This window comes from Falco naumanni, chromosome 5 (assembly GCF_017639655.2).
Source record: "Falco naumanni isolate bFalNau1 chromosome 5, bFalNau1.pat, whole genome shotgun sequence".
NCBI lineage: Eukaryota > Metazoa > Chordata > Aves > Falconiformes > Falconidae > Falco > Falco naumanni.
The window spans coordinates 7641216-7659362 of record NC_054058.1 but is presented as its reverse complement, the minus strand read 5'-3'; the positions used below and the strand labels follow the sequence as shown (position 1 = coordinate 7659362).

Sequence of the window (18147 nt, the reverse complement as noted above, 5' to 3'; positions counted from 1 at the left end):
TTCAGCATCTGTAGACTTGGAAAAATTAATCTTGTAAGAAAGCGGGAGAGAGAAGGGAAGTTTGGGAAGTATTCAAAGCTGTTATTTAGGTGAGCAGAGGGACATAAGATTAGAGGATGTCTCTTACTTCTCCTAAACCACGCTAAATATTCAAAGTAAAGTTTTCCACCCTTAATATGAAATGCCAACAATAAGCAGATAACTTTGACTATGAATTTGTTCAGTTTCTCTTCTGCAGCCCCCTCCCATGGCAGCTGTGTGAAGCAGAGACAATGTAGGATGTCAGGAAGCCTGACATATGGGTCTGGATGTGTATTTTGAAGTAAAATATCAGGCCAAAACACATTCAGCTGATCATTTGTTTGCACACATGCAAACTTTTTATTTTTTTGGCTAATTCTTCTCAGCTGGAAAGATATGTCACTGGTGAGCCATGCCTTCTGGATATGTTGCTACATACATCACAAATTGCTCTTAGTCTGAACTCTTACAGCTGAAACACCCTTCCCCACACTGAAAATAGCGATTGGGCTATTCCCACTAGCCAGCCACAGGTAACTACTCTCATTTTGAAAAAAGTTGTGGTTGCAGGCATGGTTGCAGCTATGGTAACATTCTTATAAAATTAAAATTCAAACTGTATGAAAGTCAGCTACTTTAAGAGACAAGATTTGTGGAGGTTTTTTTCCTCTGGGACACAAGACTTCCAAGCATCATGCAGATTGAGTGAGTGATAACTGTAAGCACCCAGGTGTAACTTACTTTTAGTGTCTAAGAGTGCGTTTTATTATTGTGCAGGATGAAAATTTTAGTATGATACTGCAAAGCAAATGCCTTTGTGCTTCTCCCTTAGGGATGCCAGCTGTAAAAAAATCCAGCCTTATTGATGAAAAACTTGCTTCCTTGTCCTTTACTGGAATGGGCCCATTATCCGTTACTTCCATATATCCTTCCTTCTCCACAGCTCTGTCCCAGGAGTGCTTTGGGCAAGCAGTGCACTCAGGGAAGGACCTCCCTTTTGCTTTGTGGCTGCCTCCATTTCCAATCCATCTTTGCTGAGCATGTTTTTTACCTCCAGTGATCCACACTGCCTGCTGGTGAGACAGTGTTTCACTGCCATAACTTGAAACCCTTCCACCAACAAACTGTTGTTGCTTTTTTGCATGCTTTTGATTTCCTTTAAGCTCTAAGCATCTTGAGGAAGGCAGATGGGATGTGATTTTTCAGAGGCTGTGATCTGGTATCACTCCACTTAAAGCCCTGTGGGAGAAATGGGCAGTCAAGTACTTTGGAAAACCAGACTACTTTGCTTTTTATTTGTCTACAGAAAGAACTGTGTGTAACTACTGAAATATTACTACTTTTATGAGTAGTATTATCTCTTTACTTGCCTCAACTTTGAATCTCCTGATTTCTGAGCAACTAATTCTAAAAAAACATGTGTGGAAATAAGGCTTCGACTAAATAAAAAAAAAATCTCAAAATAACACGATTTATTTGTTTTAGAGCTGTCTGAAAAACTGAAGTTATTGAATTGAAATACATAGTACTTCTACCAGCTCTGATTTCTGTGTTTATCTGTATTTATAATAAAATGAAACTAAACTGCATTTGCTCTGCCATTTGATCACATGCAAGGGAAAATTACGGTGGTAGTTTCTCTCTCTCCACTTTGAGCATTTGGAAAGGAGAACCCAAACAAAGATATTCTGTGTTACACAAACGTATTACCCGAGATGCAATTATTTTTCCGAATGTGACATGGCACACTTTCAAGTACCTAAATATCCTATAGATTTTAAAGTACATTCTTCAGTTGTTCAATAGTGAAGATGGGCTGGATATTAACTAGAAGCTGCTATTTGACACTATACATTCTAGTGTAACTCCAAAGGTGAGTTGACTGACAGAGTAATCTAGGTAACTTTGTTATGAGTTGGCAATTTAAAAAAGGCATGGAAAGGCTGAAGAGAGGGACGATGTGTTAGTTTTAAGTTTGAAAGCAGCATGACTGAGATTATCCAGATGTAAAAACAGCTCAAACCTATTTGGCTTGCACCTTCCGATCATGCTAAAATTGCCGGGAATTGAGGGTTGTCTCCTAAGGTCTCCTGTTCTGCAGAACATCACATTGCTGCACACCTGCAGCTGTGCAGTTTTGAGGACTTGCAGCCAGTATCCTCACTCCAGGTAGGGCTTGAGGGATTAGTAGGACTAGCTGCCAAATAAGGTGTACAACACAAGATCAACAAGCTCTGGCCCCTGCTGCTTAGGTAGGTGATATCTCCAAGGTCTTTTTAACTGCAAGATCTGTTGAGCCTTGTCAAATGATGGATTTAATTCAAATCCTGTTTCACAAAATTTGCACGATCCACCAAGTCATTTTATCTTTTAGAAAGAACCGGAACCACAGGAATTCAGCAGGGGGTATTGAACTGAACAAATGCAAAGTTCTCAATAAACAGTCAGAAAATATATTTCTCTAAAAACAACTCCTGAGAGTATGTTTTCATAATCAAGTCCCTGACTATGTCACGTGCAACAGACCAGAAATTTCAGAGACACTATCGGAACTAGATGCATCGGGAGAAATTAGGCACTCAAATGCCTTGTTATGTGCCAAAGTCCAGTGTTTATGGGTCACTGGTAGTCAAGTGGCCTCCACTTAACCCTTTAGCATAGAACTGAACCCAGGTCTCTCATATTCTTGGCTGGGTACCAAAATTGTTTGACTTCTCAGCAAAATGGTGGTTTCTTTTTGGAGGGTATGTGCAGTTGGATTAGGCTTGTCAAAGAAGGTTACAGCCTGAGGCAAGAGGGAACACCTGTTTTAGAGATGCTGAGAGAGCTTTTCTAAGACATGGACCTTGAGCAGGTCAGCAACACCAGGCCTCGGGCGGTTGGGTTCACACTGAGCCCCAGGAGCGTGGAGTCTGTCCCTGGAAATGCAGCCAGAGGGGAGTTCAGCTGCTTGTAAGGTGCAGCAGGGGTTTTGGGAATGACAGTGGGACCAAGGGATGGACACAGTCAGCATCAACGGTGGAGTGTAGGGATGCTACCTTCTCCTTGTGCATTGAAGCGTCAGTGCAGAAGGGTCTCGTACTATTATATTTTGATTTAGGAACACAGAGGAATGAAATTAAAGTGTTTATTCAACATGCCTGGTGAAAATATTTTAAGGCTACCTCCTCTGTGTAACTATCTTGACTGTTACCAGCTCCTTCAGTTGGAGTCCGCATCAGTGTGAATGCAATTTCCATGCATTGTTTCAGTCTGGAAATGAAACAATTTTCATTAATGGAAACCTGGTTCTCAAGCAGAACAATTAGACCCACTTCAGGTTGAAAAAAGATAAAAGCATGCTAATTTGGATGGAGGACTCTTCTTTCAAGGCAGCCAATTGAGTCATCAGCCTGCCACCCACCTGACTGTCTGACAGGTAATTAGGAGATAGTCCTCTTTTTGTGTGGAGTGTGTGCGTAAACCTCCACATGCTGGTGTCACTGCCCATTGGGACTTCCAGAGGAAAGAGCCAGTCAGTGGCAAAAGAGTGAGGAGAGCACGTTTGTCGGATGGTGCCCAATGAACTGACTTGCTTTTTGATTTAGCTCATTATTTTTTTCTTTTAACAGCTACCTGAAGTTTCTGGCAGTAAAGTCATCATGGCAGACCTGGGCTGCAAAAAAACCAGCGACTGCACCGTCTCCAGGCTACTTAGCGTAGTGGAGAGCGAACTCCGAGCTGGGAGAGACAAAGGCGACCCCACTGAGAAACAGCTCCAGGTTGTCTTAGAGGATGCGACGCTCTGGCAGAGATTCAGGGAAGTCACTAATGAGATGATCGTGACCAAGAACGGCAGGTGAGTGATCTGCTCAGCTCTGTGGGCTAAGTGTAGATGACAGCCAGGGGGGTTAGGTGTATAATAATAAACTGTGTGTGCAGACTCGAAAGAACTGCAATGAGCACTGAACAGTTTTATCCCTGCAGCTTCACAGTCCTCTAAACCCAGCATATGTACAGAATGGGGTGTCCCTGCTCCTTTTTGGTCACTGCTAAACCATTCCTGCCACCCTTTATTCTGCCTGTGAAAGATGCTTGAGAAATATATTAACTGTCTTAAGGTTGCACAAAAAGGGAACTTTTGCAAGGGAATAGATGCTACCTCTCAAAATCTTTTTAATAACTTCTTGTACTAATAAACACCAGCCTTTATTGCAAGTCCTGTAGACCTCAAATTACTGTACAGAAGCAGATCAGTGTTGTTATCTGCAGCTGCAGTTCCTGTCTCTCTGGCCTTGGATATTAACAGCTTGTACAAGCAGTCTGTACTAGAATGGGGTACAATAAAACTGTGCCCTACATGGCATGTATGTGCAGCCTGGATTGCATGGTCCCTATTGCTCCACAGCTGTTGCTGGTGACCTTAGAAACAAGCATGGAATATTGGTTAACACACAGTTTTAGAAAGACAAAACACTGTGATGTAAATGGGTCACATCATATCATACTATCTGGGGAACACAGAAAGGCTCCGGAAAAGAGTGCAAAACCTGGTGAGAAGATACTAAGTCTGAATCAGACACTGGCTTGAAGGAAGCTCTCCACGGGGGTTCTGCTCTGAACTGGGCTGACAGCAGAGTCTAGACCATAACAGACAGGCAGCTACCAGAATAAGGTTCACTGGTACAGTTGTCCTAAGGTTTTTATTTAATGCACCCTCGCCAGCCCTCTGCCATCACCCCCCAGCATGCACACGTTTCTTCCACAAGACCTCTCAGCAGATCCGCGACCTCTTAGCAGATCTGCACAGGAGAGAGGAATTAAGAGATGGAAAGAAAGATTTGCTCATGTGGTGTGACTTGTATTAATTTTGCAGACTTTGGTTTAGCAGAATTTGTGGACAATATAACTGTTGACCATAGCTTGACAAGGGACACAGGTGAAAGCAGTTAAAACCAAAAAATCTCGCCTGTTGGCTCAGCAAGGTTATTCTGTTGAGAGAACAGCTACTTTTCCAAAATATCAGTCCTCGGTGTAACACTACCTATTGCCATTCTGATTCCTCCTAATAACTTATAGGGATAGAAATCATCTGCTGAGGTTCTCTTTACACTGAGAAGGTTTTTTTGCTTCATTTAAATTGCTTTAAGAACTGCTGTTAGGCTACAGCAAACTTGTGAGTGGACCTTCACTTAGTGTACAGTAGCTTTGACTCCTTAGCAGTATCGGTGACGAAAATGAGGTAATATACATTTGCCTCAAATTAATTAAATTGGTACAAAGAATCACACCTTACCAACAAGGTTTTTTCAGTTTCTTTCCTCTCAGCTAATGTAAATCACGACTGTGGACTGTGTGGTGATACTAGTTCTCTCTAAAATGTCTAGGTGAGTGCATAGATAAAATCTTTTTATAATGATCATAAGGGAATCTTTTCTTATTTGAATATGCCTGGTTACTTTTCATTTCATTGTGTAAGCTGCCTTATTCTTCTTTATTTGAACTTTTACTCTCCTTATCAGCTCGATCCTATTTTTCCTAAAGCCAGCAACAGATCTGGTAATGTCAGTGGGGGCAGGAATAGATTCTTTATGAACAAAATCACACAGCAATCTCAAAATAAAAAATTATAGGAAGTATGTCACACTTTTACCTGCATAAATCATGTTTAACAAAGTTACTGGAGCATCAGGGACTATGAAAAAGGATCTCTTGTATTTCTTTGTATTTCCATAACAAACACACCAGCGCACCAAAAAAAAAAAGAAAATGCACACAGTGGCCTGCAGCAAAGCTCTCTGAACAACTCCATGCTGTTCAAGAGGAGGCAAACTTGAGACAGTTTCCTATGAGTGCTAGGGCTTTTTCAGGTTCAAGATTCTTCAGTGATTGTCTCCAGAGGGATTATCAACAGAAAAAATATTGATCTAATTCTGCTGCTGCTTAAATCGGTAGAACTAATGCAGTCATTCTTGCTGAAGGGTATACGAACACTTTTGAAAACTGTGTTCTACCATTAACAAGAAGAGCCAGTCTGAACTTCTGTGTGTGAAAACTGAGACAGTTTGCACAGACACGTTGTTAGCAAAAATCAGAAATTAAACTGAAACCTGATACAGAGCAGAGAATTAAAGGCTGATTGATTAGTGATCCTCAAGTGTCAAATGCTAGTGTGCACAATTCTATCTGCTGTGATTGAGTCATCTCTAATCGGTACCGAGGGTCCCAAAATACCATAATTAGATGAACCAACTTCAGTGTTAAAACATAGGTATGTCTCCATTTCTGTATCATACTTCATTATAATAATCACCTGCCACAGCAATATGCCTAGGTACACAGGGAAGACAGATGTACTCTGAACAGGATAGACATTAGTGAAATTAAACCACATACTATATCACAAAATACATCTGAATGGGTGCAGCTGATATGGTGGGAATCAGTCTCATATTTTACACAGATTTATTGTATTCACTTGGCACTTCAATATTAAACACCCTGTTTTCTGACTGAGCAGGTTTTCTCTTTTAATGTTTACACCATATTAGCTATGCAGTATCTTTAGACTTTGCAATCCACATTATTGCCTGGAGGCAGGAATGGGCCACCGTTCCCCTCCACATATGGGGAGAATCCACAGTGGATCAATGCAGGCAAATGTGAGTTGGGGGAGAGAAGTGCTTTCCAGGCTTAAATGCTAAAGCAACTTTACTGGTTACTATGCATTCAAGTTTGATATCAAACATCTTCCCACTGTTTCTTCCCACTCCCACTGGAGTAATTGTAGCAGATCTGCTCTAAATAAATTGAAGAGGCTGAAGTGCTCAGCTATTGCAGTAATGGAAGACATGCGTGTACCAACCTGATCATTGAAACAAACATTCTGACTGAAACAAATTCGGAGAAATCATAATTTACCATTCTAAAAGACAGACAAATGTGATTTTATCGGTAAAGCTGCTTAATCAGCAGAACAGGTGAGGTGGTAAGTTTTCCATCATTAGAATCTGTACAGTCAAGACATGCTGGTCCAAGTGAAGCAGCGATTAACTGTGTGTGAAGCAGGTTAACACAGGGAAGTGTTATAATCTCTGTGATACGGGAAGTCAGAATTGATGATGGCTCTATTACATGCTGGTGTTTGTCTATAGATCTTACAGAGATAAACTCAAGCCTCGTGCAGAGAGGCAGAGAAGCCTGCATTCTGGGCAGAGGAATTAACAATCTGTATGTAACACAAATAGTTCTGAGAAATCTAGTGAAATTAGATTTTCACACGGATTAATTTTCCCTTTCAACTAAATATTAAAATGCGTTACCTCGAAGACTGACAGTAGAAGGGGAGGAATGCATCCACACTTTTTATCACATCCCAGTTTGGTAGCTGGTGCATCCTGGTCAGAAAGACACATTAAATGTAGCATATAAATCTTGGGCTAAGCTTCTATTTAGTCAGAATAATGTTGCACTGGCCCTACATCACCAAGTATTTATATTAGATGAAAAATCTCAAATTTCTCAAATCGTGTCTTTTCTGGTCAGCACTAGACATTGAGTGTATACAGCGAGAACTATATAAAGGTGTCCAGAAAGGTAGGTGGTGAGTGGGATGTCACAGGAGGTTGTTAGCAATCTGCAGTTGGGTATACGGCTGCAAGGGCAGAGACTTTTGACGTCCCGTGAGAGAGCCTGGAGTTTCAGTTCCCTTCTTGTGTATTTTGGATGTCTTGCACTGCTACCTAACTAAGCCTGGAGAGCTACCTTACCTTAGCCATGGACCTCAGGCAATTGCTGTGCTTGCTTGTTATCACCAGTCTCTCTGTACCCATAGAGGAAAGGAGCTAGAAGATTTGTTGACCTGTGCATAAAAATGTGGCACAGCAAAATGGCAGTTGCCAGGAGAGGTCAGTATGAGGTGTCTGGGGCAGGGAGGCTTCTCATTCATACAAGAATGTAGGAGGTGATACATAACAGCTATAATAATCCTCCACAGTAATGATGTGCATTCCTTGACAAGCTAAGAAACTTAATGAATAGGATACCTTTGTTGGGAGATGCCTCTGTTCTGCTGACAACAATTTTTTTCCCAGTTCCTGAAGCTGTTGGAGCCCTACTAACTCTGTCGCTGCAGACTTTCAGGCACTGAGATGCCAATTCAAAGCTGTGCTATGGATCTCAAGTACAGGGACAGGCAAAAAATTGCAGAAAGTCTAGCTGTGAGGTGCTGCAAATCTGCTTTACAAAAGAAAAAATAATTAGAAAACGGGGATTGATAAAAGGTGGCATCGGACCCTTAAGCACAAAAGGAGCATTTTCCCAAAACCAAACAAAGGTAGGATTTCAGTTTTAAATGCACAAGATGGTAGGAAGGCTGGATGACAGATGTTTAGAGCTTAGTAAAAGAAAACACTGCATGTAAGGTGGAACTAAGAGCAGAACTTGATCAAGATGATGAGGTCAGGGAATATGGAAGGATGGAACCAAATTACTGGAGGAAGAACGGCCAAGTGCAAGGTCTCATGGCAAGGATTTTAACCAGACTTCTCAAACTGGAGAGTTATGTAGTGGTAGTGGGACAGTACATGAATACTTGCACTTAAGAAAGGGAGAAAACACATTTCAGCTAACTATGGACTTTTTAATATATTTGTGTAATAAGAATTCAGGATATTTTGAGGAAAGAGTAAATATGTGGAAGACAATGGAAAATGAGATAAAAGGGCATTTTATTAAATTTAAGTCATGCCGGACTAACCTGACACAACCCTGATAAAGAAGTATTTTTAGACAAGGAAAATGTAGCAAATTTATTAGAGTATTTAGAATAACACTACCTGGAATCCATTACTCAAGTAGGAGATGGGGATTAACACAAGAACCACGAGAAATGACAGAGGGAGGTGACTGATTTTGCTCACAAAATTATAGAATATGACTATCCCTCCAGAGGAAGGGAGAAAAACCTTTTGTATTGAGTAGTGTGGTCAATAAATCTAACTGGAGTCTGATGAGTACCTGACTGGGATTATGTCCTGATTGCTGGAGATTACAGGATGATTTCAGAGCACACACCCAGAGTCAGACAGAGTAGGACAGAGTATGGGAGTGTGTGCTGGGGGAACCTAAGCACCAAAGAAGTACATTTTATAATAGGATTCTGCAGTTAATGCAGTAAATCTGTGCTTCAGCTCCACCTTCTCAGCATTTTGAGCTATTCAATCCTGTTCATGCCTTCTTGTCCCACACCTAAGGATGTATTTATTATGTCCAGATCCCAGGGACTCTGCTGACGCTATACACTCATTATGTTCATAACTCTGCATGACCAAGACCTTAGTGCCCTACTTTAGAGACAACACTTTTTTTCCAAATGATTGAAATAAAATAAATATAAAATGAAAGACTGACCTTTAAGAGACTTACTCATCTAGATAGAGGGAAGGAGGATGTTTTTTACATTGACCTAATCTGCGAGCATCTGGTCCCAAACATACTGAGTTTTAAAAGCATTTTCCAGTGGTGTCCCCCTTTTTTGTTTCCTGCCCAGGCGGATGTTCCCTGTTTTGAAGATCAGCGTGTCAGGCTTGGACCCAAATGCCATGTATTCCTTCCTGTTGGACTTCGCCCCAACTGATGGCCACCGCTGGAAGTATGTCAATGGGGAATGGGTGCCGGCTGGCAAACCAGAGCCACCGAACCACAGCTGTGTGTACATCCATCCAGACTCTCCCAACTTTGGGGCCCACTGGATGAAAGCTGCCATTTCCTTCAGCAAAGTCAAACTTACCAACAAGCTCAATGGGAATGGGCAGGTATGGCCTGATGTTTCCCCATACACCTCTTGGCTTCAATTGCAAGCACCTACCAATCAAGAAATATCAAGGGTGCATTTGTGTAATTATAGAGGCCCTTACAGGCCTCTTCACCCACAGATGCCAATTATTCTCTGTAGGCCAAATGTAAACAGGAATAAACAGGTCTTAATTGGCGCTTTCAGATTTTAATGGACTTCTTGATGTTAAGAGAGACAGAGTGCTGTGGTTTACTTAATCATCAGGGGGCTTTTCAGAGTTGGTCTTGTGTGCTGGGGATTTTTACATAGGACTTCAGAGAAGGGGGAAAAAATGGTCACGGGTATTAGGTTTTTGTTGTGTTCCCCCATGTTGTTTGGTGTAAGTGGAATGTTGGCAGGAGTCAGATAGCAGAATAAAAGGCTGTTCCTAAATGAAATAATTACTATGTCTGCTTCTGCATCATGATAATTATCAATATTCTATTGAATCAGCTTTGGCCTTTGGAAAGAAACCACATGTACCAGAAATAAGTGACTTTCTCTTTGAACCCCTTAAAAATGCAAACAGGAAAATTAGTTTTGTTTCATATTTTATTTTTGATGATGCATCTAAAGGTAAAATGTTATACAAGACCTTTTGTTTGCTTGTTTGTTCTGTACAAAACTCCTACATTGGATGATACTTGTCAGCCCAGAATCAATTCCTTTCATGTAAATATTATATGTTCTCTATCTGTTATTTCCATTAGGTTTGTGAGGTACCTCCATAAGCCTAGTACCCTAATTAGGTAGAAAATTATCTCAGTTTTTACAGACTGGAGAACAGAAAGATGACCTGACTTTTCCTAAGTCACACATGGAATCAGCACACAAGATTTGTTGTGAAGCACAGAACAGGATCTGCATTTGCAAATTCTTGTCCTGCATCCAGGGCCTCAGAAAAGTCAAAGGCCCCAGAAAAGTACGCATAGGTGCAAAAAAGCTACAGGAAACAAACTTGAAGAGTCACAGAGACCCTGGGCAAAAAACAAGGAAACACAATATGTATATATGGTGGAGAAGAAAAAAGTAGAAAGCTTGAGAGGAAAAGCCATATGAGAAACAGATCCCAAACAAAAGTCACTAAATAAAACTCACTAAATAACAAATGATTGCGGTTCCCCTTGTTTTGAAATCTTGATGACAACGGTGTTAAGGCAAACCATGTCCCCAGTCTGCTTCCACTTCCCCTTCTGTGGTGTTATGAGAAAATAATAGCTGACTAGCAGTGCTTTATGCTAATGGATGCATTCTTTCTTACATGTATATATGTGTATGTATGTATGCACACAGTACTTTCTAAAGTACAGGTTGGGTTTTTTAAGTATCTTTCTTGCAGTAGAGACAATTAAGCAATGCAATAGACTTCCTGAGGAAGGTGTATTGTGGAATCAATGCCATTCACAGCTTTTAATGCCAGATTAGAGACATCTACCAAGGATTGTTTAGATACAGTTCGTCTCATCTAGAAAGATGCGTAGGTCACTGCCTCAGCTCCCTCCCAGCCCTGATTTCTGTGATGGTGATTCCGAGTCTTTCAGATAGCAGACACAGGACAGGGATTGCCCCTTAACTGTTTCAACAGCCTCTACTGCAGTGGAAGCCCGACAATTTGAAGGACATAGCTGCTAACACAAATATTCACTAATGCTCTTGTATCAAAAGCTTTACATTCAAGTCCAGTGAAGTCTCATTCTGTTCAGCTTTGTAGTTCATCAGAAGTGAGGAAGGCACCTGCCCTTCTGCTCTCAGTAATCACTGACTGAGGAGGTTTAGCAGTGACATCTGGTCTATTACAGAGCCAGCGTGAAAGAGCAGCTGTGGGATACCAGAGTGGCACTGGGGTCTGTCTCTGTTTTGTTTTCTGCAGATAATGTTGAACTCCCTGCATAAATATGAGCCCCAGGTACACATAGTTCGCGTAGGAGGCCCCCACCGGATGGTGATGAACTGCTCGTTCCCTGAGACGCAGTTCATAGCTGTGACTGCATATCAAAACGAAGAGGTAGGCGGATGCCACACTGTGCTCTCGATTGCCATTGATGAGATATATTAAAAGCTTATTAAATACAAGATCACCATGGACAGACTGATCCTTTTCTTGTTTCCCCACCAGTCCCATGCAGTGTAATGTTCCATCCAACCTAATACTCTGTTTTCTCTCTGCAGTAGAACATTCTCTAATCTAGTGTCTGGCTGCAGTACTAAGCCAGGTTTAGCTTAATATCCTGCCATGGCTATTCCAGACTGGTCCATCTGTCCTGGCATCCCAATCCCTCACTGGAAGAAAACTAGAGTCAAGTCCAGGATCTCTCTCCGACAATAACTGATAGTTAAAATGATAACCCTATTTCTCCCCTCTCCTTACAATACATACAACTGTAGAAGAGCACAACATTCCATGGGAAAATTTCTCCCCAACCCCGAAACTGTAATTGAGGAATGCTTTGGATTGTGACAGTTGTTAACTCATGTGCCACATCCCTTAGCTAGTGTTGCTGCAGGTTTGATTCATACTTGATAGGAACTCAGTGTTTAAACTCTCTTGAAAGGGTCCACCATCCCACAGGATTTGCCAGACCGGACCATGCCATCAGGTTGCCCTGATTGGTGTTCTGCCTGTGGCACTGATCAGTACACAGCACTCTGCAACGACCAAAACTCCCCTAACCAGCCCTGGAGAACATCATGTGTGGGGATATATTTTGTTAGGCTAACAAAGGCAGTTCCACTTGGATTACTCTGGAAGATGTTTTGTCAAGTTTCTATTCCAAATTGCCTTCACTAACATGCCTTGTTTTCTGTAAACTCAAGATAACAGCTCTCAAAATCAAGTATAATCCCTTTGCCAAAGCCTTCCTGGATGCGAAAGAGAGGTGAGTTCATCTTTTTTGCTCCAGTAGCATTTTGCTGCTGATACTGTTAAAACTGTGGCATCACAATGTGAAAGATTGATTATATAACTTAATCTTGTTTCTGCTGTCTTAAATCCAGAGTCGCTCCACTGATATTAGCAGGGAAACTTTCTATATAACTATTACAATAGGGTCTGAAGTAGGTGACTATCCTCTTGGGGATCCTAGGACTTAGCACTGTTTACACAGGAAGCCTGAAATGAGATTGTGTGAACTTCCCCAGCAATGTTATACACCACATATGTTCACTACATTGTACTTGCACTGCAATGAATCCCATGATTTGATAGCTCAGGAAGAATAAAAATTAACTGCAGATGTCAAAAAGCATAGCTAACGTGAAATTGCACTGTAACTGTAACTATGCTGCTATTATTAAATCCATGTGGTATTAAAAGTAACCTGTAGGTGCTAACTGTATAAGGTGTTAGAGATGCTTCCATTGGAAATGAATTGTGGTTTATCTTCCGAAGTTTTACTGGCTGAACTGGAGGCAAAGCCCTACCTTTGTCTGGGGGAAAGTCCAGACTGAGGCTGTTCACGCAAGCAGGCACAGTGTCCACAGGTAGATTTAGAATTCCAGGTTCAGCCCCTAAATTTGGCACAAATTTAGGAACATTTTTGTGTATGCCATGAAACATAGCTCCTGCTTCCCTTATAGAAAACTGAAGAAAAGTCTGCTGCTGCCTAGCAAGTGGTTAAAGAAGATGGATTTCCCTCCTTTCTAACTAATTTTTCCACTTTTTTTAGTGAATAGTTCTATTTCTGACTTTCTTTTGTAATTCCTTAATTGGAAGTTCTACCACTAGGTATTTTACTTTTCAGAAACCATCCCAAGGATGCTCCAGAAACAGTCTCTGAAGGTCAACACGTATCATATTCTCACTGTAAGGTTTTTATTCATGTCAGCTGGACATTTTGTATGATATGACAGGTGTTGGGAACCTGGGACTAGCTTAAATGGATCATAAGAGTCATTCACTGAGTCCTGAGCTGTGTTCATAGAAGGGGACCCTTTAAAAAAGCAAAAGAAGATTGAAGAAACCTCACAGTAGGAAATAATGCAAGACTCTGCAGAGGGATCACTTTCTTTATTATCCAGGTTTTCAATATTAAAAGGAATCTAAAATCAAGATGATATATAACATTTTCAGGGCTTTCTCCTGCCCGCCCCCCCCCCCCCTTTTTTTATTTGTATCTGTGAATAATTTTGTCCCTATAAAATTATTTGTCATTACTGAACATGTGAAAAAAATAATGGGGTGAGCAGAGGTTGTGTTTGTTGCAATGATAGAGATTTTTTCTTTTATTTGTTCTTTGATTTTTTTTACATCATTTGTAACTCTGATGTAACTTTCTGTTAGTTGTTTTCAGGTCCAGTTTTTAGCATTGGTGGCTTTAGGTTTTGGGGGGGTTGGTATGTTGTTTTGGGGTTTTTTTTTTGATTGTTCAGCTGTTCTATAAACCAGTATCTTGGAATCTGCTTGGTGTTTCTGAGGCACAGCTGATTCTGCAGGAAGGCTGGTTATTTTATTGTATTGCAGTGTTTTAGTGCAATAATAGCTTTTTCTCCCTCTGTTCCCTCAAAGTAGGTGGCTGGTTGATTTCCAACCCAGATACAATGTGTGCGTCAGGAAGCTCTAATTATCAGTACACTGGACCTTTGCCTCTGCCAGCTCCACACACTCCCCACAGCTGTGAGCGATACTCAGCACGGCGAGGGCATCGGGCTGCTCCGTACCCACCTTCCTACATGCAGAGAAATCATTCACCTACAGGTACCACTGTAATGCTGCTTTGCTTCCAGGGACCAGACACTCTCTACCTGCCTGACCCTTGCTTTAGGTTAGCACAAGCAACTAAAACGAGCAAGAGCTGAGGCTAGGAAATAGCATGACGAGTCTTGGTAACAACCTGCACTCAACCCTGACAAACAGAGTATGTTTAAGGCAGCAAAACAAGAAGCACAAAGAGCTGGGTGCACTGTAACTGTTAATTATAAATGAGATTGAATGATCTTGCTAAAAGGACAGCTCCTAATTATACAAAAAGAGCATTGCAAGCCTTCTTTCAATGTCACGCCATGAAGCAGTTGTGCTCTCAAGTTGAAGCAGCCCTTAGGAACATGGTAGGAGGCCACTTGAGATGAGGGCATTTTGGTACTGCCAGAATGTCTTTTGAGTCCCTTTCACTCTCTAGATCTGGGTGACAAGTTCCAGAAGTTGATTCTACTTTGATCCGAGAAAATCAGCCAGAAACAAGAGTAAGGATAAAAAAATGAGCTTACTAACTACAATCTAGCAAGGTATCCTGTTTAACGGAAATATTTAAGCTCAAGTTATAAGGAAATCTGTACCAAAGCATTGCCAGTGACATGGCAATTGTCATTAATGAAAAGACTATTAGTCAGACTTGCAAAAATGCATATCCTATATCTATAATGCTGTACCCTCTCATATATCACACCTGGGATTAAAATGCCACCTTGCTCTTGATAAACATGTGAATTTTGTCCCTTTACCTATGGTTAGGAAGCTTGTGATCAGATTGCTTTCTCAGGCCTACCCATGTTCTGTTGCCTTAAGACAATGCCCCTGTGATAGACACTGAAGGTTTGTTGCCTTTTTTTTCCTCCCCCCACCCCCACCTCCAAGTTAATTTGCTGGAGAGCTCCAGCAATAATCTTCAGGTATTCTCAGGACATGACAGCTGGACTTTGCCATCTCCTCCACATGCTAATTTGCTCTCAGTGCCACACACGAAGGGAGCTGCCAGCCCTGGACCCAGGTAAGGTTATGGGAAAACTGCTGGAATTAGGAGCAGCGAGACTTGTAGGACTGCCCTGGTGATTCGCACTTTGTTCCAAGCTTTTATTGGTAGCCAGGATTCGAAACATTCTGAATGCCCAACACAAGATTCCTGGATAAATCTTTCCAACAAGCTAATTATCTCCCGCTCTGAAATCAATGGGACCTTCGTATTTCCCCAGCACTGCTGAAAACCAGGATCTTGGAACAGCCACAGAGAACTCTAGTATCTACAATCTGTGACCATTTTAAAGCCAAATTATTTTTCTCTATCTATTCCTCAGTATTCTCCTGCATGAAATGAGGATCCTATTCCCATGCAGGGATGTAACAATCTAATTCATGTTTTACGATTAAAATATTGCTAATAGGGTAGTAAACAGTTCTAGGAATGCTGGATTTTAGACCTAGAGAGTCAATTATTAAAGTATTTACCCTTCTTTTCCTAAAATAAACGCACACATTTCTTCTCTAATTTAGGTGCCAGGAAAAGCAGATGCAATTCTTTAAAATACGTATGCATGCACAAAAAAGATCTTTAAATCTTGAATCCTCACATGTATTTGTACATTTGTCTCCATGCATCTCTCCAAGGTCACTGGGTCTGATGGTTGCTGGTGGTTTTTCACTTAAGATCTGCAAGGCTGATCTAGTTCAGTAACTCGATTCAGATAGCTGCCTTTTAGCAGATAATGCACCTGACTTTAGTGTGCTAAGTCTTGTGCAGGGGAAAATGCTTTGAAATAAGTCATTCAATGTGTACTGCTTTTTTTCCAGCCACTACCCTTGCCTGTGGACAGTGAGCAACAGTGCTGTCAATGTTGCCAACCCAGGAAGCGAGGTGAACAGCAGCCCTTCAAGCGTATTTTTAAGGGGTAATGTCCCCTTTTCCACTGCACAATCCGTCCAAATCCCTCTGCAGGGAATGGTGTCTGGCAGCATGGAAACACAAGGGGAAACCACTCTAGCCAGACTAGCCGACTCTGCGTGGACATCCTCACATTCCTTTTAACGGACGGGCAGCTTACAAGGGAAGCTCAGCCAAACAAGACTGACACAAATGGCAAACAATCCCCTAGAATTGCAGCTCAGAGCAGGGATGTGTATGCAGAAAACCACCTTCATCAAAGATCACTTTCCATAATGTACCTCTTGTGTGCCAGTGAAGCCAAAATGCATAATGCAAATGCAGGAAACGTTATGGGAACCAGCTTATTTCTGTAACTTTTGTGCGCTATTCAGGAAGTCATCCAGAAAGAATCTTTGTAGTTAGTTTTGCTTCTATACCACATAGAAAACGGTCAGACACATGAGACTGAGTGAAGCAGACATGGCAGCTGTATATCCACTTATCATTTTAAAAGTCCTTTCTGTAGCTAGCGGCCAAGTCCAGGGGAAACTGTAGACAAGTTCGCAACTGGTAATTTGAAGGGACAACGCTGATTTAAAGACTTTCTGAATCTGTCACATGAAGGTTTTCACAATACCTGAAACTAAACCCTTCAGGGGATGAAATGAGTCTGACACCCTAATGCCACCTGCATACAGTATTCTCTGTCCCCTTCCCTCTTCCAGCTCCCGTTTGCTGTCTGTATGCTGTAGGGATAATGGACATACTCAAGCTGAGAAAGTGGCTGCATTGTAGCAGCAGGGTGAAGGGCATCTCCTTTAGCATTTATAGTCTGATGTGACGGTCTTTGAAATGAAAAGTTCCAATGTATTCTATATGTGCTATTTTTGAAATGGTGGAGGGAAAAGAATTACAGAAAAAAGATTCAGCTTGCATTTCCACTTTGCTTCAGGTATAGAATATAAATAAAATACAAATAAATGGTGTATTATCTCCTCAGTGCCCTTCCAAGGTGTAAACACACATACTGTCTTTTTCACCTAACAGCCTCTGAGCAATTTAAAGCAGCTTTGCCAGAAGCAAGTTGACAGGACAGACATTTTCTATTCCTTGAACAGCGACTGGCTGTATGCTCTTGGGCATGATATTTCATGTCTTTGTGCCTGTTTCTCCTTTTGTCTGTTAGCTTCCTTTTTCAGGCTACAGCTTTTCCTATCCGGTGTGAATGTATGCCAGATGTTGTCATCTAGCACAGTGGACATCTGATCCTGTCTGGGATTTCTAAGCACTAGTGTGATGCAGATAATAATGGTTGTCCCCCAATCTTCCTTGTCCTCTCATGTACCTCTTCAGGCAAGCTCTACCAACTTCTCAGGGAAGAGTGCTGCCATTTGATCTCTTGGAGGGGTAAAGAAAAAATTGCAAGTTAATGCATGTAGATATATGTCTCTGTATAATGAAATGCCCAGCAGCAATTCAGTTCCTATTACATTCATTAGCATTGCTAGGGGCTGGATAGATAGCCCTGGAAGAGGAAATCCTCGGCATAGGTATAGACGAGGATTCTCCAAAGCTCTTGCAAGCTGGTGTCTCTACAGAGGTGTTTCTGCTTCTGCTAGATACGCAACGTTCTCTTTGTGAATACTCATTTATTGCATACAGGCTCTGGGACCAGCATTTTATTTTGGGTAGACATTAGGGGCAGCAGCAAGGAGAACATTTTCCTTCCAGCCATCAAAT

General features: G+C 41.5%; 1 protein-coding gene across 1 annotated transcript; it reads left to right on the top strand.

Annotated features, from left to right (window-relative positions):
- The first annotated feature begins 3491 nt into the window (after positions 1-3491).
- TBX19 (T-box transcription factor 19) lies at positions 3492-17767 on the top strand. The gene is given in 10 exon segments (XM_040597051.1): positions 3492-3533; positions 3536-3621; positions 3623-3859; positions 9551-9815; positions 11706-11840; positions 12650-12711; positions 13576-13637; positions 14340-14528; positions 15405-15537; positions 16335-17767. Coding segments are annotated over 10 exon segments (1446 nt in total). The 3' UTR covers positions 16570-17767.
- Positions 17768-18147: the final 380 nt, after the last annotated feature.